The sequence below is a fragment of the Leptonotus elevatus genome, chromosome 3 (assembly GCF_054856555.1).
Source record: "Leptonotus elevatus isolate MCC_2025b chromosome 3, RoL_Lele_1.0, whole genome shotgun sequence".
Lineage (NCBI taxonomy): Eukaryota > Metazoa > Chordata > Actinopteri > Syngnathiformes > Syngnathidae > Leptonotus > Leptonotus elevatus.
The window spans coordinates 6,649,906-6,671,893 of NC_141241.1; the positions used below are offsets into that span (position 1 = coordinate 6,649,906).

General features: G+C 39.0%; 1 protein-coding gene across 4 annotated transcripts in view; it reads right to left on the reverse strand.

The window, feature by feature from the left end:
* pcdh9 (protocadherin 9) overlaps positions 1-21,988 on the reverse strand; it is a 155,201-nt gene that overhangs the window by 28,074 nt on the left and 105,139 nt on the right. For 2 of the 4 annotated variants that reach the window (XM_086071523.1, XM_086071522.1), the window contains one exon: positions 7,466-7,541. In XM_086071523.1, coding sequence (XP_085927649.1) covers positions 7,466-7,541 — 76 coding nt within the window. Of the gene's footprint in view, positions 1-7,465; positions 7,668-21,988 lie in introns of all 4 variants that reach the window. The other 2 variants (XM_086071521.1, XM_086071520.1) reach the window with 1 other exon arrangement.

The following is a 21,988-nucleotide window of genomic DNA, read 5'->3' on the forward strand; positions in this document are numbered from 1 at the left end:
AATATCCCTTAAGGTGTGAATTTTTGGAATATGTTGAAGTTGTAAGGGTGTGAACCGGTTGAAAAATGTGGAAGGAGTAACACGTCAAAAAATTAATGCAGTAATAAAAAAAAAGTTTAAGGTATAGAATAAGATATGTGTGAAGGACTCAGCCTTCACACAATTAACCATGACACAATTGCTCACCAACCCTGAAATAGTTCTTGGGTACCATGACAACAAAGTTCTGCCGAGATGAGGTGACAAGAGAAAAACAGTGAACCGTAATTTTGTTCAAATTTCTGCATACGTTATATTTCTCCACATAAGCCTGTAATCATAGCATGCCTGTCAGATCTGCATTTGATCTCAGCACCAAGGCAGGTTAAGTGATAATTAACCAGAGGCCACAGCACTGTTTACTGTGTTTAAAATAAAAAGTGGCGCTATATCAAACAATGTGTGACAAACGTCATTGTGGATATTCACGTTGTTACTGTTGTCTCTGGAAGCTTTTAGCATTTACAACCTTTTCTCCTCTCAAATGTGCTCTACTATATGAGTGACCTTTTCCCCTTCTATCACTTACAAGATCAGTATGCATTCTACTCACTGAGTGATTACTTCATGCCCTGTCGGCTCACCTTGAATTCAGCTGTCATCCTGTCATCTATTTTCAATGTGATATTATCTTTCTCACCTCTTATTAGTGGTGCCCATCTAAAGTCTGTTGAGTACTCCCTATTGGAGACATGTCCTAAGCGATTGTAAGTTGTATACACGCCCACCTTATCGTATTCTATCACCAATATTGTTTAAAAAGAAGTTATCCACATTAAAGTGAATATTTTAAATGAGTTAATTTTACCCACACTCTCTCAAAGAGAACAGTTCCCATTTACCCAAAAGTTTGTTCAATATTTTTGCGTGCAGTTTCCGGCGTCAACATTTGAAATTGTTTCTGTGAACATATTATTTATGTATGTATGTGCGTGTGAGTGTCTATGTGCGCGTGTGCGTGCATGCGTGTATGTGTGTGTGTATAGAATTATTCATCAATCAGAATAAATGAATTTTAATGGCAATCCAATGAGTTCTAGCAACGTGAATGCAAAGCATTAATAGTTAATCGTATTGTTGTGGTGATTTTATAGCAGAAAAATAGCAAACAAAGTAAAAAATAATATTTTTAGGAAATAATAGTCTCACAAGTAATCAGGAAGCACAATTTTTGTTTTGAGCAGACTTTGCATTTAGCTGTTTTAATGCAATCAACTTCCCTCTTCAGACTAAAGATGTATTCAAATGTTATGTTTAACATTTATATGATTCTTCAAAAGGGACGAGTGTTGCAACAAAAATAACAGCAGATTAGCATCAGGGAAGCGTAAATTCAGCTCATCTTCTTTGCGTTTTTCTTGATCTCCACTTTTGAAATGGTCTGTCTTGTGCAAACGAATAGCAGAGGATTAATTTCTACCACAGTGTCTGCTACTCTGAGATAAGTTCATGGTCGTTAAGGATAATGTAGGAAGCACAGTATAGTTCTATGGAAGAAAAACAACATTGACATGTGTGTTAAACTTTGGTGACCCATGTAAAGATTTTGTCTTACCATGTACACACGTTGGATTGATTTACTTCTTGCAATATAAATTAACAATTAATTGTGATAACAAAAAAAAAATACTGTTGGAGCACTCAATGCCGGTCTTGGTCTCGCGACCACCTCTTGAGAGTGTTGGTCTTGTCTCAGACTTGGCTACAATTGCTCCATTTGTAACACTTTATAACCAAGGTACTATCAATCTGTCTTCACATCAATTCAAATGGATTGACTCCATTTGGAGTCAACCATCTACAATCGCTAATTGCAAGTTATTAAATGTCTGTTTAGTATTTGCTGATTGCTATGTTTTGCCACTTTATCAGGGACCAAGGAGTCGACTGTAATTCCACATTCCCCAGAACGTTCTTCTCCTTACTGTGACTAATCATCTTAAAGGATGCTCTTCATCAGGCCCCCCCCGTCTGCACACCCAAGCTGTTGGCACTGACTGCGGCGATAATGACCGAGGCGAGTTTGAGACGATGTTTACTGGTTGACAGCAAGCACCCTGCTTCCCCCTGTATGCTCCAGCAAGCATTTCCATTTAGTTCACTTCAGAAGCACCTGTCTAATTTCTCATTGGAGACAGAAATCCTTTAAACCCCATTGTATCTTATGGCAACATATTTACAGAGGCCCGGTTTTCCAATACCGAGGAGAGATTAACACTGCTTCCTGATATATGAATCCATGCCACCCGTCCACAGGCCTGGTCAAGGGCCTGAGCTAAACTGTCCATGGTCCTGCTCCCATCCTTTTAACACACACTGCAGATTGTAGGAAGTCTGGACTTTGAAGGAAAATCTGACAGGAAAATAGGACAAAAAGAAAAAAAAAAAAGGTAGGTGTGTTGTAGTCCCGTCTTTGCACCTCCTCCCATGCAGTCCCTTTAAGAGGCACAGATTCCTTTATAAATTATATGACTGAATGAGTGGGGGGCATGAGCAAGGGGGTGTTGGGTGGTGAACCCGTCAGCCCTTTTGCGAACATGTTCTGCAGCACAGTTGCTGCAGAACTTTCCTCTATTATTATACAAGCAAGGAAAAAAAACACTAAAATATTTGCTTAAAAAAAAAAAGATGAAGAACTCATATTCTTGAATTGTTTTCCATTACAGAAAAAAATCTATCATATAAAAAGGATCAGTAGCGCCCATGTACAATTTTTCTGCATGGGGTCATACGGCTGCCAAACTGACAGCCTGTTTTTGTTCATTCAAAAGTGTCAAAAGATGTGTGAACTACAATGACAACATGGCTGCTGGGAAAGAGTTCAGTATTTCAGACATGTCTACACTCCTGTCTCAACCAGTATCCAAAATCACTATGATTCCATTTACTGAACCAACAATTATTGAAAAGTGTTCCCAAGACAACATATTTACATTGAAGTGCATTTAAAGCCACTTCCAAGTGGAGGGTGGTTCAGTACATTCATTCAAGAGTAGTTTGTTTGAACAATTTATGACACAACACTACCCGAGCCACCCCCCCCCCCCCCCCCCCCACAGCCACCAAAACTTTATTCAAATGTCATACATCCTATTCCTTGGACAGTTATACAAAAACAAAAACAAAAACTGCAGAAAAGAAAAGCAGTTGTATGTTTTCACATTTTTTTGGGATTCGCATGTACATAATAAAAAAAACATATCCCCTGGATACAACATAAATAAATAAATCTTCGTTTGAGGTTTGTATGTGACGTCCAGGTAACATTTGTAATGCTGTATGCAATACAGAAATAATTTGGCCACATGAGAAGGACTGAAAGTACAAACTGATTCAACAGTGTATACTTTGCATTTTGAACATTGCGCAATGATTAATTATTTCTATTTATTATTATTATTATCATTATTATCATCACAATTATATACTTGGCATAATGATGTTATAACTGAATTGTGAAATGCTGATTTTCTGCTAACCTTAAACCAAATTGAGTTTCTTTTCACTCTAGACTAACAGTCTATGCTGCCTTAAAGACCTATCAGGTGCTACCTACTGTAGTATGTACAGTTTGATGATACATGACTTTGAGTGATAGTATCTGAAATATTAATGTCAGTAATGGCCATAGTGGTTGCATTTTCAACAAATGTGTCCCTTTTCTAACAAGCACCTTGACAGATTCACAAGCCGGAGTAGCAATATGCTATTTTAACACCCAAACTTGACCACTTATTCACTCTCCCTCTGCATTGTTTTTTGTCACTTTGTTGTCTCTGTGCATACATCATACAACTGTTTTGTGGTGAAATATTAGTTTCACTCATCCTCAAGTGGTTTCACTTCTTCACAGTTTACTGTAACTTCAATAATATGGAAAATGTAATAATTTGTGTGAGAACTGGGAGTACATCAATAGAGGCCACTTGAGTATAGTCAACCACGCTTCTTTCCCAAGAGTAACTTACGGTTATAATATTTCATGCCAGACAATTGTTAAATAAACTTTGTTTGGGATTTTATATATATGTATAGTGTTTCTCAACATCACCTCCACTTAGGACGACAATATCTGCCGCCCAGGCATACGGCCACGGATTCAACTATATCAGTCATCTGTATTTTCATACCATGGTGTGCGTACGGATGTTATTGGTTCTAACTTGATGGAGATACTAATAATTACAACACAATAGAGCACATAAGGGCAGAAGTAAAAGTAAAAGTAAGCCCATGTGTGCAAGAAAGTAGCACAACTCATATTCCTCCCCGTTGTGTCTTAACTAAAGTGTAGAGATGCAGCATGCTGACTCATCTCTGGGTTCACTGTAAATATGATTAATTATAGATGAGTGGATGCTGAGTTTTTCTCAGAACATAAAATACCATGAATTTGTATTTGTTGAAAGACCATGTAGGCTATAGGCTACTGTAGCGTATCAAATACAAACATGCTAACATATACTTTTACATCTATACATTTTCCATGTTACTGTATTTATTTAAAAAAATGTTTCCTCTGTTTTATTTCCACAACTTTACAGATATACAGATTGTAAATGTACAAAAGCTAAATGTTGCTTCATGGCATAAAATTGCTATGAAGCGTCACCAAAATTAACATGCACATCTCTACTCATGTCATCTTCAATCTAAAAAAAAATATATAAAAAAAAAGTATTTCGGATTTTATGGCCATTAAACCTTTTTCTCACCATATAGTGTGCTCTTAAGTTTCCATAGCCATCGGGTATGTAAACTTTCAAGCACAATTGTACGCCTCGGTGACAGTATTCAAATATATTCAAATCAGTGCCATACAGTACGGAAATTGTATTTTGTGGACCCTGTTTGTGGGAAATTGATATGTTTATCTCTTAATAAAGAAAATATTTAAAAAACACCGAATGTAGAAATGTTGGTTGTACCTCGCAAATAGCAAATATTGTAAGGTGGCCAGTTAACCCTGTAAAATTCCACATTCACTCATTTGTTTGACTCGCGTCCCAGCATCATTAAACTCAGGCAGACTTTTCAGATCTAACGATGGACTGAGTAAAAATGCTTTAAGCTGTTTTATTGATCATCAAGCATGCACACATTTTCTTGGCAACGGACTATTTGATTAATGTTTGTTGTAATAAATTCACGTCTGTTGTGCTTTTAGCATTTGTTTATATGTCTACATCGATATTATGGCACTGGATGATATATCGTTGTCATTTGGGATGCGAGGAGGAACGACATTTCTTATTTGGGTCTGTTGCTGAAAAAAAAAAGTTTTACCCCCTTGATTCTGTTAACTAAGACATTAATTAGCTTTAGAGCATCACAATGGCGGGCCATTTTGTCGGTTGTTCAGCTTTTTACCTGCACTTGTGTTCAACCAGCTCTGTCTTGTCTGAATAATTAACCTGTGTTTATTTTGTTTCTTGGCTCAGTTCAGTCTGCGTTGGCTCCTTCGACAGCTCCTTCAAGTGTCCCACTTGTTCTTATGATGCTGTTGCCGTCCTTGTAGTCCTTGCAGCGGGAGGGACTCTACATAGTTTCTATTAGTTCATTGCCTCCTGGGGGTTCAAGTTTGAAAAAATTTGCTTTGCCTTAACTCACTGCTACTTCAGTTGGATCCAGTCTGTTTTGTTGTGTCCTTTATTTAGATTTGAGAGGAACCATTATTTAGTATTTAAATACATTGCATTGTACGGAAGCATGGAACTGCCTGACTGGCGAGTACTTGTAGGGTAAATGCTACAAAGCATATGTTCACATAATATTCAATCATATTAGTATAGTGAGCCAAATAAATAAATAATTTTTTTTTCACAAATGTGGTATTATGGGAAAATAGCATTTAGCCTACAAGTACGTTTGAACGTACTCATGAGTATGTGCACAAATTATAGCAATTGCAGGACTTAAACATTGTTTATGCTAACAAGTTAATGAAATGTGTGCGTTTGTGCGTGTCACGGTAGTGTTTTACGCGGTCTAGTCAAACTGGGCTCAAACATGCAACACCACCGTTCTCACCAGTTGCAAGTCGAGTGTGCTAAGCGCAAGGCTAAAATCCCAGACTTCTAACAGAATGACAAATGCACACTTAAAGCGTCGGGTGTGAGGCTCGCTAACGGACTGACGGACACTCGCTGGCATTCATTATATCGGTTTCACACTAAACAGTCACGCAGAGGAAGCTGTTACTAACATGGTGATGGGACAAGGATCCACATACACGACACCAAGTCAGTATGATAGCAAGCTAGTTAAAATAGCAGACGAATGATAACAAATAAAAGTGAATATAGACAAATAGAACATTTGCAAGCTTCACTCGACCAAAAGTTGCCATGTCAACAAGAAAAGTGGTGTGTGCCTCAGCAGTCGGATGTGATGTTCACCAACTCAGGGTTTGCTTTATTTATTTATTTATTTTTCTTTTTTTTAAATCTCATTTTGACTTTTGTTTTTAATCAGTTAGTTTTAATTACTTTTTAGAGCAAGTTTGCTAGATCTGTATTAGTTTGTATATTTTTTCAAAAAGGCTTTGTTTTAGTTTATTTGTTTTAATATCCATTTAAGTTATATATATATATATATATATATATTTTTTTTTTATGTGTTTTTTTTCAACTTTAGTTTTAGTTACTTCATTCATTTTTGTTGACTACTATAACATTAGAAATACGTCATGAAAATACGTCATAAACACGAGTGGAATGACTTAATTGTTAACGGCATACTATTTATCCTGCTTATCTAAAAATGTTGTACATGCCATACCTTATATCGATCATACAGTACCTTCTTAATTTTACGTCATCATATACTATTCAAAAACACTCAATTCAATTCAATTAGGCCAACATGGTATCTGTCAACTGCAAATGAATCTGCTCCAAGTCTGTCAGAAAGCAGCCACAGTTTACTCACACTACTCGTATTTATGTGGCGCTGGCTCCTCCGCCCTCGCAACACAACCTGGCACCGACCTTGGGGCGATGCACTTGATCTCTGTGCACGCCTTGCCACTTAATGATAAAATGAGAAAAGTGGGTCGGAGATGTACATCCCCACCAGAAATAGTGGGAAGTTAACATCTTCTGAGCACCAAGACTTCCAACTGGGAAATCATCTCTAAATAAATCCAATGAGTTTCACAAATAGGTGAAGAGCCTTCGGGAGGCCCAGGTTTGCTCTTGGGAAGCACCAACATGTCTGGATGATTAACTGAAAAATGAATGACCTGCTCATGTATACACTAGAAACCCACTTGAGCAGCCAGATGACTCCAAATTAAATGATATTTGATACCTTGTATTCGCAACCACATCTTGTATTCTTAAAGCCCCTTTAAAGCATTTTTGTTTAACTTTTTCTTTTTAACATCAACTTACAAGTCGGTTTAGACACAAAGGATAAAACTCACCAGAGTTGGGATCGGAGTTGCCATCTGCTTCGGTTCTCTTGTCGGGGGAGGCCTGCTCGTAGAAGTCGTCTTGCGCCTGTACCAGAGGGAGAGGTTGTGTGAGGAGGGAGCCACTGCCTACAGGCTCGTGCTCCCCCAGACCGCTGTCACTGCAGCTCTCCTGGGAGCCGTCCGGCAGGTGAAACGTGACGCGTCGCTGCGACTAGAACCAAGAGCACAGAACAGAGCCTCGCATGTTAGTGCTCTGCATCGCTCCTTTTTGGAAAGTTAGCATCAAATTTATTTATATTACTGCATGCTGCTCCACACTGTAGTTTGTGATATACGCCATCTTGGATTTGGTTGTACAGTACATTAGATAGGATACAGGAAGAAGATAAATAAAGTGTTGATAATTAAAATTTGTTAAAGATGCCGTTTCAGATTTAGAGAGCGTTTTTAGACTTGGGCTTGGTGCTACTGTCGTGAGGGGCTTAACATATGCTAAACAGTCACGTTTCACTGCACAGTGGCAACCCATAACGGTAAGCAAATTACACAACGCTAGAAAAAAAAAGAAGAAAAGACAACAGGTGGATAGTTTGCAATCTCTTTAGTAATATGTAATAGATTTAACATAATACTGAGATATTAGTGGCAGAATATTAACATATAACTAGACATCCAATTTCTGGAGAAATTGTGTGCGAATGCTGAAAGCTAATATTTGAATGCATGTTAAATGATGAGTTTATTATATTAAAATCTGGAATGATAGTGAAAAAATGGCCTTGAATATAACGTATGTTAACTAATTGGAATTATTATTACATGAAATTGGTGTCTTGAGCAAAACTTTGAAACACTGCGAAATTGTATTGAACAATATGTAATAATACTGAAAGCTGTCTTTGAAGATTAATGTGGACTTTATGGGTTTAATAATCCACATTTAAGTGATTAAGTAATTCATTTCATGATATGATATTTATATATGCAAATCATTTAGTGTCTTGTGTACATGGACACATTTGCAATGTACAGTCGGAGTTGGGCTTCAAACCCCCGGCCCAATGGTAACTGGACAATGCACTCACCAACTGTTCCCAGTAGCAGTATCAAACACCTGGGAATGATGATGAGTGGTATTCACCGGAGTGGAATGCTGACTTAGAAAGTCGAACATCTGTCCCATTGAAAACGAATGGGACATTTTTGATGAAAAATATTGAATTGTGGGAAATAGTAAGTATGTGGGTTGAGAAAAATGATATCTTATGGAGCATGAATTTTTGAAGCATGTTGAAATTGGAAGGGTGTAAATCAGATATATTATGTGGGAAGTGAAAGAGGACAAAAAAAGTGAGGAGAATAACAATAAAAAAGAATCAGTATAGCATATGTGAGAATGCACATTCACAAAATGAGCTGTTTAGTTTCTGTTGTCTTTTAAAAAAAAAAAATATTCAAGTGGAGTTAACAAAGATATATGACACATATGAAGATAAGGAATTTTGTTCTTTAAGTATGACTTGTAACTTGCCGATTATTGGTATGCAGACAGACACATGCGATCACACATACGTGCACGCACCCACACACACACAAAATCTTTAAAGCCGACCTGATTGAATTTTCAGCTACTAATTTCGATGGTCTTTCCCCCCCAGCTCTAATGACATTTTCCTCCGGCTTTTTTCATAAGTCCAGACACAAGCCTCCAGCTAACCTTTCGTGGGCACACAGAGGTGTTCGTGCCACATCATTGTTGATGACAGACAGGCACGGGTTTTACAGTAATTATTGGCAAAAGCAAAGGTCACCCAATTTGCAGTCTAATGCAAATGACCTCATTATATATTTAAAATTGCCCCAAGAACATGCAGCATTAAATTCAGCAAAAAATGTGTCTAATAACAGAAATAATAATGAGGAAAGGGGTATCTGTGTGAATGGGGGTCTTGCAAATAGAGGAATGTTTCTTTCATATTAAAATATTGGATGGTTCTACAGTGATGGATGTAAATAATGGATGGATGTATTTATGGGTACACAGCCATAGTGGAGTCATTACGAGCACTTGGCTTTGTGGACCCTTTCAAATGCAGTACACATATATTGAATGAATACAGGATCATAGCTTCGAATGCAAAAGGTTGTACAAAGGAAATGACTTATTTTGATATTCTGCAAGCAGGCAGTAGACTTTCTGTCAGTTTATTTGGAAGAAAAAAAAAAAACTAAAGTTGTTTCCAGTGTAAAGCCAGGTTTGATTGACTGTCAGGTAATCTACACGATGATTATATGACATGATGTTGATTTGGAGAACATTAGGCACAAAGTTTATATTGCCAGTAATGTCATTATTTCACCATATTGTATTTGTCTTCTCTCTTTATGAAGACTACATACCGCTGGTAATAAAGTGACTTGACTCAGGACTTGACTCGACTTGCCCAAGTCAAAATAACTCGGAACTTGCTTCAGACTTGAATGTTGTGACTTGAGACCTATACTTGAGACTTGTGCAAATGTGTGAATTGATTCCATCTGTGGAACGTGGCCAAATGCATGTTTGAAGATATTTCCGCGTTCTCGCTTGCCGGTTGTAATAATATTAGCATAAGACGAGCTTTAACTGTCCCCACTGCCAGTTTACAAGATATTATGGCTTATCATGCCTGCTAACCCTTATCATCTGCTTGTTTATGGAAATAATTTATCTGCCCAAACACACTCGCACAAACACAAACACACAAAAAAACAAATAGAAGCTAGTTATTACTGCAAGGTTACATGTTAAGCGAGCTTGCAAATGATAAGGAATAGCATTTGTCCTTGCATGTTGTTTGCAATGCAAATGGTACAAAATTTAGCAGGCAAGATCAAAGGCCAGTTTTGCACAAGTTATCCAAATGTCGTCCAAGTCAACAAATCCTCAAAACAGCAAAAGTTTCTTAGCCTGCTACAGACAGTTGCAGCTCTAAATCTTGAGTAGGCCTATAAAAGTAGATGGTTGCATTCCAAATGAATTTAAACTGCATCGGGTTCATTGATTCAGAGCTTGGCTTTTCATATTAAATTCAACAACTAACAAGTAGCCCTTTAAACTGAAATGGAGTATTGACTTTCAAAGCTGCAGTCTGTGTTTAAAATGCAATGCATTACAGGCTTTTTCATCCTTCCATTTGTTTAAAATGTACCTGTTAAGAAAAAACCTTTTGTCAGTATCGTCAAAATAAAGACCCAAGTAATGTGACAGTAAACGAGTAACAATGTTTCTTTCGACACTTTCCTTTTCCATCTTTCTGCTCCTGAGTCTGACCACATGGAGTGCAGTGTTTAAGTTAAAAACAACATCTGTGTGGTATTGTGTTTCTATAGAGAACACTTTATAACACCGCAATCCTAAAATGAGTAGCTCGTGCACACACTGAGCAGAATGGAAATGCACAGACGCACACAATTGCACACTTGGAAAGATGCAACCTTCCTCACCCCCACAAATAATCTTATCTAGCAGCAGTCTGACACCTGCAGCGAGAGAACACATCCCACGAGTCTCTTCTCACAATCACACCACTAAGGGAGATCAGTCATTCGGGAGAGGAGAACTCACAAAAAGATCTCTTTCCATCCCTCCCTTTCTTTCCACTTTTCCCTTAAGACCAAAGGTGCTCTGCCATCTGCTGGCCACCTTTGGAAATACATATTTTTTTCTTTTTTTGCATTGGGTGAAAAAATAAGGGTGGGGCGGGGGAAGGGGGGGCAATATATGCTTTCTTGATCGTTTGCTTCAGCCATATTTGTTTAGAAGAAACATTAATTTTAAGTGACAATTGAATCACTGTCTTGCCTGTCTTGGATTTTGACTCAAATATTGACTCATTCTGCTCTGACTGCCTTTCCGGTGGCAACGTTTGCAGGCATCCACATTTGATTATTAAGTCATGGCCCTTAAATTCTGGAAAATATTTACATTTGTCACTGTGTGTGTGCACGCATGTGTACTTTGTAAGTCTTTATGCAAGTTGTTTAGCATGTGATTATCAGCACATTCCAGCCGAATGATCAATTGCAGATTTATGGATTAGGAAAAAAAAAAACATGTTTATTTTTTTTCCTTCAAAGCATTTTTATTTATTTTTTTGCAACCCCAAGCTAGAGCCATTTTTGCATTTTGTTTTTCATTTTAAAAAGTATTCTGTAAACTCAACACACGTTTTGGCAACATTAGGATGAGTACGCTTTACCAAACTTGCATTAAAAACAAGTTTCTACCAACGCAAAGGCTCGTCCAATATTCATTCTCAGTTTTACTGAGCTGGGCCTGCTGATCTGATTCATCTGCCAAATATAGAAAATGAGGGTGATGAGCACAGTCCAAAAGAGTAAAACGAGTTACAAAACGAAGGCACAGGGATAATTTATTGTCCCAGGCTGTGTCAATTCTTTTTTTTGACAAAATATTGTCTTCAAACCTACAGTATTGGCGAACTGCAGCCTTTTTGTGAAACAATTGTCCTCATTTGCCTTGTCTTCCACATGTCGTTGAGATTTATTGGAAAACCTAAATGTCCCAAAGATGTCAATATGTTTAATGAGCTGATGCTATTTATTACTAGTATATAGATGGGTGAAAAGTTATTACAGTCTGAAAAGGGATATAGTAGTAGCAGATGGGTTGGGTGTGGTGTAAAGCACTCTTGAGCAAGGCACTGAAACTACAAATTGGTCAAGCTTGTGAAACTGTTAAGATACCCATACATCTTTCCTGCGCTATCATCTGAGTGAAATGTCGCTTTGTGTGGTGTAATGCAACATCCATTGCTGTTTTCCTAAAATGGAACCCAGGAGCAGCAGATACAATGAAAACAGCACAGGCTTCAGAACTGAACCCTGTGGAACACCACGTGCTTTGTTATAAATGTGAATTTATATTGCACATATCTATTTTTGCTCGACATAATATGAAGGTAGTATGACAGGATTACAATAATAAAGAAGTCACACACTGCGTACCATCACAACAGCCACGAGTCGACTACAGAGCACAATATATTCCCTGCAGCAATAGGCCAAGCAATGTAGCATGATCACCTGGAGCCAATGATGGCCAACTGGCGCATATCATCATGAATCATATGAGTCGGGCGTGTGTCTTGACCTCCGCCGAACCCCTGCGACTGACTCACCAAACCCCCGAGGTTCAATCGAACCCTGCTTAACAACCCGCTGGTCTAATACCTAAAGGAGAGCTTTTTGTTTTCACTGGATTTTTCTAACAGTGAATCAATGTCAAAGTTTAGCTTACCGCTACAATAAAAGTATGTACAATAAAAGACTTGGTTGAAAGAAAGCTGTGAAAGTCTGAGCATTGTGTTTGGGCAGGAAGTGTGTTGGTTTGCAGGAGAGTGGAGATTAGGGGAGGCAAGCCCCAACTCCTCACCGGAATATGATGATGTCACCCAGGGACAAGCTGGCGGAGGCAAGGAGATAAAAGAGGAAAGCAGTAACAATTTCTTCAGTTCCTCAGTCTTATCAAACTGGCTGTTGAACTTTTGCTATGTCTTAGTTGACAGTTTTATTGTACATTACAAAATCAAGGACGGTGAATGTGAACACAAACCAAGTGATCATGTCATCATTTCACAACAATGAAGGATTTGTGATCAAATGAAATTAAATTGGTTGCATTACAGTTTTTAGCCGACAACATACCTGATAACTATTTAGACCTCCCTCTCTACAAATAGTTCAATCATTCATTATCTAAGTGGCCGGATTTTCAATGCAAACTATAATTGGAGCTTTGCATAAAAGCAAGATTACTGTTGCAAAATTGAAATCTTTAGAAGGATAATGCGCCTTATAGTTATCAGTGACATCCACAACGTGTGCTTTTCCTTCACCCAGAAGTCACATTTGCTTTTTCTGGTGAACTGAACATCTCACTACCGCTCGCTCTCCACCTTCACTCTAAATTTGGTCTGTCGTTAAATAAAGCTGACTTTGGGTTACTGAGAACTGCGAGATTGGAGTAGTTCAACCTGCTCTGTTCTGTGCGCCTGGAGCAGGGCTGGAAAAATCTGTTGAACTGCCACACAGCATCAGCTACACGTTAACCTCTTCTGATTCATTCATTGGCACTACCTTCTGCTGGCGTCTACAACCCGCAAAGCGCGAGAGACAGCACTTCTTCTCTGCCTCTCTTTTACGTTGAGAAGAGAATTTGCCAGTCAAGCGACTGGTGTTTACAGTGCAGAGGTGCAGAGGAACGTAAGCACTGAAATGGGGCTTGCCGTGTTTTTTGAATTATTGTCCACAGGGATACTTTGTTACCTTTGTCAGTGCAGTGCATAGTGCACAATCAAGTCACTGCTTTACAACGTATTACTTACAGTTCTCTTTTCATACATTTGCAACCTAATTATGTACCTTTATTTATTTATTTATTTCACTTAAATTGGCCATGGAAAGTATACATGCATGTTGGCGATGAGCCTTAATGGGGAAGTGATGTTATTATTTCTTTCATTTCTTTATTCACATTTGTTACTATTTCATCCCACATTTAATGAAGAAAGGTGATTCAGTTCAACAATATTATATAAAGTATTACTACTGGTATTTATATAAAGCATAATAACTGTTATTATCACCAGCACTTTATTTAATGAGGGTATGTTGCCGTGACAGTCAAGAGCAGCGGCAATGCTTCGGTTATCACGGATTGCTGTGAGATGTGGACGTGCCACATTTAAAGAGAATCTGCTTTGATTGGGAGTGAAAAGTTGACTGTGTTCACGCCCACAACATCGCCAACTCGGATTCCTTTAAAAATGCTGGCTAGCACGCGTTTATGCCACTCGCCACATTGGATTTGCACCACAAAAATAGCGATTTATGAGTCGACACCTAAAAATGTATCAAGATTACCTCACTTTAGTGAGACTTTTAAACTGATGTTCTCAGAGGGAAGTGGCAACTGACTTTAGTGTCAAAGTCTCAGTTGCAACAGAGAGACTACAAGAAAGTCACAGAAAAGGTATAACCACGCCCCTCACTGACTTTATTATTCGAGCACGATTCTCAAACTCAAAATGATGAAAATGCTGTTTGTTGTTTTCACGCAATGGCCTTTAAAAGGCAAATGCCTGCAAAAAACAAGCAGATCTGATTTTGACGTGGTTGCGACAGTTTTGAAACTACTAAACCACTAAACTCATATTCATGTGACCCTGCATCGCGACAACCAATCATCGTCAAAAATATCCTCTAGGTGATAAAATACAGTACCTGGAAAAAGGGCATGTTGGGCTTTTCCAACCTAAAGTATCTTGCAAAACTGATAAAAGCACATCCAAGATTAAACAAAAGTATAAAATGGGACCTTTATCTTGGCATGTAAAGGTTATTGTGAATTTTAAGTTCATCCTGAAATGTCGCTCGAAATCTAAAAAATCAGTAAGTCTGTCTCCCCGTGTGTTTTCTTTTTCATATAAAAACAGCTGTATTTTATTATTAAAACCTTCAAATCCAATAGCTTGTTTCGGAATCAGCCGCAAAAAGGGAAATATCTTCTTATTGGATGAGTAGTTATTATGTGCGCCAGCCTTGGAAGATCTCATGTAAAGTTGAAATGTTTGATTTTGGTTATAGATCAGCAATATGGCATTTGTTACGTCTTGCTACCAGTCTGACTGACATCATCATCTTTTCATCCTTCCATTTGTTAGTCAGCCATATCCAGTGTATTTCGACCAACCCCGCCCCCCCATGTATTTTGTCACTTAAGCTATTTCTACATTCATAGAGCACTATAGCGGCGAAGGACATTTTGTATCGTAATAGTTGTAGTCAAGCAACACTGCAAAGCAGCAGATGTTCGCTTGACTTTAAATAGGATATATGTGCAGTCAAAGTTGATGCCTGATGCTCAAGTGCCATGGAAAACTGTTGACATTGCCACCAAAATCTTGCATTTGACACCCTGCTCCAAGTGACAGCCGCCATGGTGCAGCATCACACTTAGAGCAGATTGATGATGACTGTGAGGTGTTCATATCATAGAGCTAGTGGAACGTGAAATTAGCATATTAAAAAATGAGCAAGGTGTCATGATCTGTCTGCTGTTGATATGGTTTTGATTAGACTTTAGGTTCATCATGTTTTCTTTGTGTTCTTTGTTTAAGTTTGCCACGTTAGACGTGTCCGCTTGTTCTCATCACCCCGGTCGGTCCCTTGTGTCATCCAATCAGCCCACTCAGCCACGTGTATCTTGTCCAGGTGTGTCGTTGTCTCATAAGTTTGTTTGTATTTAGTTCCCTGCAATCGTTCAGTTTTCACTGATTCATTGTGCTTGTCAAGCGTTGTTGTTGTTGTGTGTTCAGAATTTGTAACTTTTAATCTTGTTTTTTTTTTTACTTTGTTGATTTGTTCTTTTTGGGAAACTCAAGTACCTTGTTTGCCGTTTCCTTTTGGTTTAATTACCTTTTTCCAACTACACAGGTTTATACAGAACTGCTGTGGCATGGTGGTCAATTAAGTACTATGTTTTTCTCCCACGTTCCAAAAATAAGCTTGTAAGGTTAATTGCAGACCCATAATTGTTCTTAGGTGGGAATGTGACTGTGAATGATTGCTGGTTTGTATGTATACTGCGATTGGCAGATGACCAGACCGGGCAGTCTGGTCAAGCAACTATTTTACTATATAAATTATGGGAAATTGATTGTTTCAGTATTATGAAAAGAACACTCTCCAAAGCCCAAACTTTATTAAGTTTATTTATAACTTTTTGATCGATTTTTGACCAGTTCAAGCTACAGTATATTGAGAGTGATTCAATAGTTTGTATTCCTTACATCAGCATACAGCTTTAAATGTACTTTTTGGGCGTTTTGTTATCTACAGCTGTAACAACATTACATTTAATTCTTGTCTGTTCATCACAAACTGGTACTGTGTCATAGGCGTGGACCTGCCCAGGGACAATATCTTCAGTTAGCATCGTTTTCTCCTATTGCACTTGAAATCGCTGACCAAGTCACTTTATACCCCCAAGTTATAAAGGGTAATTGGACTCTGTGGAGGGATAATCACAACACATACTGGCAAGGCAAGTTCAAGCAATGAAACCTGCATTAAAAGTATTAAAAAGAAGCTGTTGCTACTATAACATAAAACAAATGTTTGTAAATGTGTTAAATATCATGGTAAGATCAAGGTCAAGGCGTTTGACCGTGTCCCTCGGGGAGTCCTGTGGGGGGTGCTTCGGGAGTATGGGGTACCGAGCCCCCTAATATGGGCTATTCGGACCCTGTACGACCAATGTCAGAGTTTGGTCCGCATTGCCGGCAGTAAGTTGAATTTGTTTCCTGTGAGGGTTGGATTCCGCCAAGGTTGCCCTTTGTCACCGATTCTGTTCATAACTTTTATGGACAGAATTTCTCGGTGTAGCCGAAGCGTTGAGGGGGACCGGTTTGGTGGCCTCAACATTGCATCTCTGCTTTTTGCAGATGATGTGATGCTGTTGGCTTCTTCAAACCGTGATCTCCAGCTCTCGCTGGAGCGGTTCGCAGCCGAGTGTGAAGCGGTTGGGATGAAGATCAGCACCTCCAAATCCGAGACCATGGTCCTCAGTCGGAAAAGGGTGGAGTGCCCTCTCCGGGTCGGGGATGAGATCCTGCCCCAAGTGGAGGAGTTCAAATATCTTGGGGTCTTGTTCATGAGTTAGGGTAGGTTAGAGTGGGAGATCGACAGGTGGATCGGTGCAGCGTCTGCAGTGATGCGAAAGTGTAAGCCGAAAGGCAAAGCTCTCGATTTACCGGTCGATCTACGTGTCCTGCCCCGGGGACGACCCAGGGCACGCTGGAGAGACTACGTCTCTCGGCTGGCCTGGGAACGCCTTGGGATCCCGTCGGAGGAGCTGGCTGAAGTGGCTGGGGAGAGGGAAGTCTGGGCTTCCCTGCCAAAGCTGCTGCCCCCGCGACCCGACCCCGGATAAGCGGAGTTGAAGATGGAACGGATCATGGTAAGATTAGGTTACCGCGACCCTTGGGAGGACAAGCGGTTAAGAAAATGAATGAATGGATGGAAGATTAGGTCAAAAACATTGTTCTCTGGGTAGAGCTGCAGGTTTGACACACTCCCTACTTGACTAAATATGAATGTGGCATTGGTCTTCAGTCACATTTGGCATGAGTGTGTGCTTCGTCATGAAAATAACTAGAAATGATTGAATATACCCCAAAAGGAAACAATCCCTTGAGATACAAAACATGGAATCAAATACAGCATTTTTTCAGTGATGTCGTCTTTTTTTCCTCTATATAATCGAGAGCACAGACTCAAAACAAGCTTGCGTGTGTGTATATAAGTGTGTGTGTAAATTTGTATGTGCTCACTTGGGAGTCATTCAAACTGCCTAAAAATCCAAGTGAGACAAAATGCCGCTTTTATATACATTTTAAAATAGCAATGTATTGTACTGTATATTGTTTTTTCACAGTCCCAATCCCTTGTTACCATGACAGAACAGCATTATTGAAGTAAGAAAAATGGGGATAGCAGACTTTCTTTGGAGATTTGGGTGAGGGGGAAATGCACAATGATTATTAGTTCAAAGAGATGCGAGATAAATATTCAAACAATCGCTCATGTGCGCGAACCTTCTCCACTGGCAGTGTGTAAACAAACTTAATGTCTACAGTCTGTACCACTGTGAATCTCATAACCCGGCTGGGCCCTCAAGCTCTTCTTAGCATCCCACACAAGTCCAGTGGCTTATCACATAAACAATCATTGACTGCTTTGAGTCATCAATACCATCAGTGCAGTTTTACATATGGTAAACCCTGCAAGTCAGTCTTTGTAAGCCAGTGAAGGCACAACAATGAGAGGCCATTACGTTACATAGTTGAACAAAAATGTTGGATGATTATTATTATTTTTAAACATTTCATTGATTTTGAAAGTTGATCGAGGAGCAGCATGTGCCATCAAAATTTATGATGCAATATATTGATATGTGAAATGGCGCCTCAGATCTTGCAGTTGAGCCAGAACAACTTAATGGATTAATTGGGGGCCAACAGAGATAATTAGGCCTTTGGGGTTGTATGAATCCGCTGTTTTTTGCCTGTTGCCTCGCCATTGTAGTGTTGTTGTACTCCTGCTGTGTAATTTTTGTTAATTAACAAGAATGTTGTGTCACTGTCCACAGATTAGCAAAGGGTACAATGCAAAACTAACACATGTTCCCATCAACTCCATGATACGTTTTGCTCTTTAACTTTTAGTCAAATGGAGCTGGGCAATAAAGTTTCTCTTTTTTTATGCTGTCATTATTAAACTCCCGCTAGAAATCACAAGTGTGCGTGTGGATAGGTACTGTTAAGATGAAATGCCAAAGAAACTTTTGTGGCTTAATTGTGCTTCAACCATTCAGACACGAGAAACTTTTTTTTCCCCTGACAGAATTTCACCTTCCTGAACAAGGCATATGATTTGTTGGTTAATTAGCTGGCTATAGTTTGAATGCAACTACTATTTGGCGCAGTTCAAAAATGCAAAAACAAAAAAGAAAGAAAAAAAGATTTGATTCACAGTTGCATTAGTGCAAATGCTGTCTCTCAGTTTTCACACAGTAGACAGACGACCCAGTTAAAGCGATTGGTCCAACCTTTTAACTTGACAGCTCGTATCAACACAAATATAGCTCATATAGCAGACTACAGTTCTATCGGTGCATTTCCCCGAAGGAGAAATTACAGATAGCTCGATGTTAGCTGAGAGTAAGTGAGCCAGGACTTGGGTTGTTTGCTGTGCTCTTATTATTGGATGCCAAGGTGTCCTTCTGTGAGGCTGACAGGCACTGAGTAGTAGGCCAAATTGATTGGTCTGCTCTTGCCCGCCAAAATGACCTGAACTCAATTTGCTTGCGATGGCTTCAATTTCCTGGCTGGACACAATCCCCCTACCTCTCCTCCCTCGCTCTCTTTCTCACTCATGCTAGCTCTCGCAGCATCCTTCCTTGCTCAAGAGCTGTCATTTAATTTCATTACTCAACGGGGGGGGGGGGGGGGGGGGGGGGCTTGTTGCTCTGTCACATCGGTCTTCTGTCCATTACTTTGCTCACATGTGTGCATTACCAAAGGGTAGTGCTTGGTAAATGGGAACCATTTGACAGTATCAACATATTCCTTCTGAAGTCCCACTTTTGGAGAAAATAATCATCTGTTTGATGAAGCATGAGATACAGTGAATTTTCATTTTCAAGATGCCTGACTTTAATCAGAGGATGTCTGATTAGATGTGTTCAAGGTTTAGCAGGGTACGGGTTAGGCACTGCATCCATGACATTTACATGCAGATCATAACCCTTTCAAAACACAAATATTGGCAATATTTGATTTTTGTCAGGCCATGTAAACACGCAAAAACCTGAATATGCTCTTGTTTGGGTTTTTAAAAACCCAAATAGGACCCCTGGGTTACCCTTTTAATGCAAATATTTAGTCATTTAAACGGGCTTTTCGTACTTCTTTTGAACGGAACTTTGGTTTGTGTTCTGCACATGCTCTACTTGCAAGGAATCGTGGTCTTCAGGAAGTGCTTGTATGCATGGTGTCCATCTTATGTTGCCACTCACTAAACGAGCCTAACTTGAATTCATTGTAAACAAAATATTTTATTAGTGTGGCGAGTGACAAGAATATAATGCCTTTTATTAATCATAGAAAGTTGGAAAGTGGAATTAATGTCTGTTGTATTTGATGTCCGTGTATATGGGAGAAACTGTCCGCCATGTATATGGGAGAAATTGTCCCCTAACGCATGTAAATGGGTTATCCTGATTGTTTCAGAAATCATTTGACCTTAACCCAAATAAAGACTGCATGTAAACGTACTCCATGTAGTGTAAATCCATGGTAAGACGCCCCCATGAAGCGAATGTAGAGTTTTTCTACAAAATTATAAGGAATTACAAATATATAGGATAATGAGGACTGTTGTTGTTTTTAACCAATGGCGGTATGTTTCACAGAATAGTGCCATTTACTGGTTTTCTGGTCACATTTGAAATGAGAGCCAAATAGATGGTTGGTGGCTTGATCATTATTTACCCCCAAAATAGGACACATGAAAGTTGTTTGGCAAAACTGCATTTTTTTCCAGGCCCATGATGAAAACACATGCAACAAACTTAAAGCAATATCACATTTTGCCCCTTCCAAAGTTGTTGAGGTGTGTAGATTTATACTTTACAAACGTGTTTTGTTTACTGTATTTTTTCATAAGACTTTTCCAACTTTATGAAAAAGTTGTGCATCACAGGGCTTGGATAATTAAAAGGCTGGCTTTAAAAAAAAAGATTGCGACTGTGTATTCTTCCATAACAGCTTTTACTAGAAAAAACCCAGTTTGCATCACCCAACTTCGAGCAGGAACATCTTGTGAACTCATTTCCAGTGCACATAATACCCACACGGTCAACGGCTGATTAGAAGGAAAGCAGGATCTAACGCTGGAGTCAAGCATAGAGGTTTTTGAAGTGATTACCTTACATGCTTTGGCCTTGCTTTTGTTGCATGAAAGATAAACATGTGGAGCCACTCAGCATATGCCAGCTTATGTCAAGAGGAAAGATCGTACTAGCCAATATCAGAAATCCGCAGATTGTACTGAGGGTATTAACCGGCCCCAGAAATACACTACTATTGCAAGATCTTATTTTGATTTCAGACAGTGTCAGCCTCTCAGCATTTTTAGTTGGTCACTATGACGGACCAGAGATAATAGGCTACAACAACAAAATAACCTTGACTGCCACCGTCCTCCACGTTGTTAAGCTTTAATAATCTTCCCCTCCTTTAATAAAATCCCATAACAAAGCATGAAAGTACAAACATGCAGGGCATTCTGTCAGATAAAGCTGCAAGCAACATACCACGAGCGGCGAGCCTTTCTATTTTTTCTTCACTTTTGCTAATATTTGTCTCCAAGGATATGCTCTCTTCTGGGTGTATTTACAAGCGGACTTACAAGCTTTTACCTCCAGGAAACAAGCAGCAGATCTGACTCATATTTTACGATGATTAATCTCGTCGAGTATCAACCAGGAGGCATAAATGTGATACAACCAAATTAAGGCAGCTCAGCAAGCCAAACAAGCTGGGGAATTTCAAACCAATGATTTTTTTTAAATGTATTTATTTTTGTGAGCCACTGCGGTTGTATTGCTATTATAAGTCTGTTTACTTAAAGCTGTTGACAGGTTGCTGTATTTTTCTTTATCTGCTTCCTTGTTTAAGTAGGAAGGCCAGACTAAAACACGTACCACCAAATTTAGATCGATATACAGCTCACTTGCAGTAAGCAGTGTTCTTGCTAACAAATTATTATCCACTCTGAGGTGCGAAGTGAACTATATTTTATCATAACCAGCATCACGGCTGTAAATAGTAGGCTAATACAAAAACGTTACTACTGCAGCACACTCCACAAATACTAAAGTCAGACAAGCTAGTAAAAAGTATG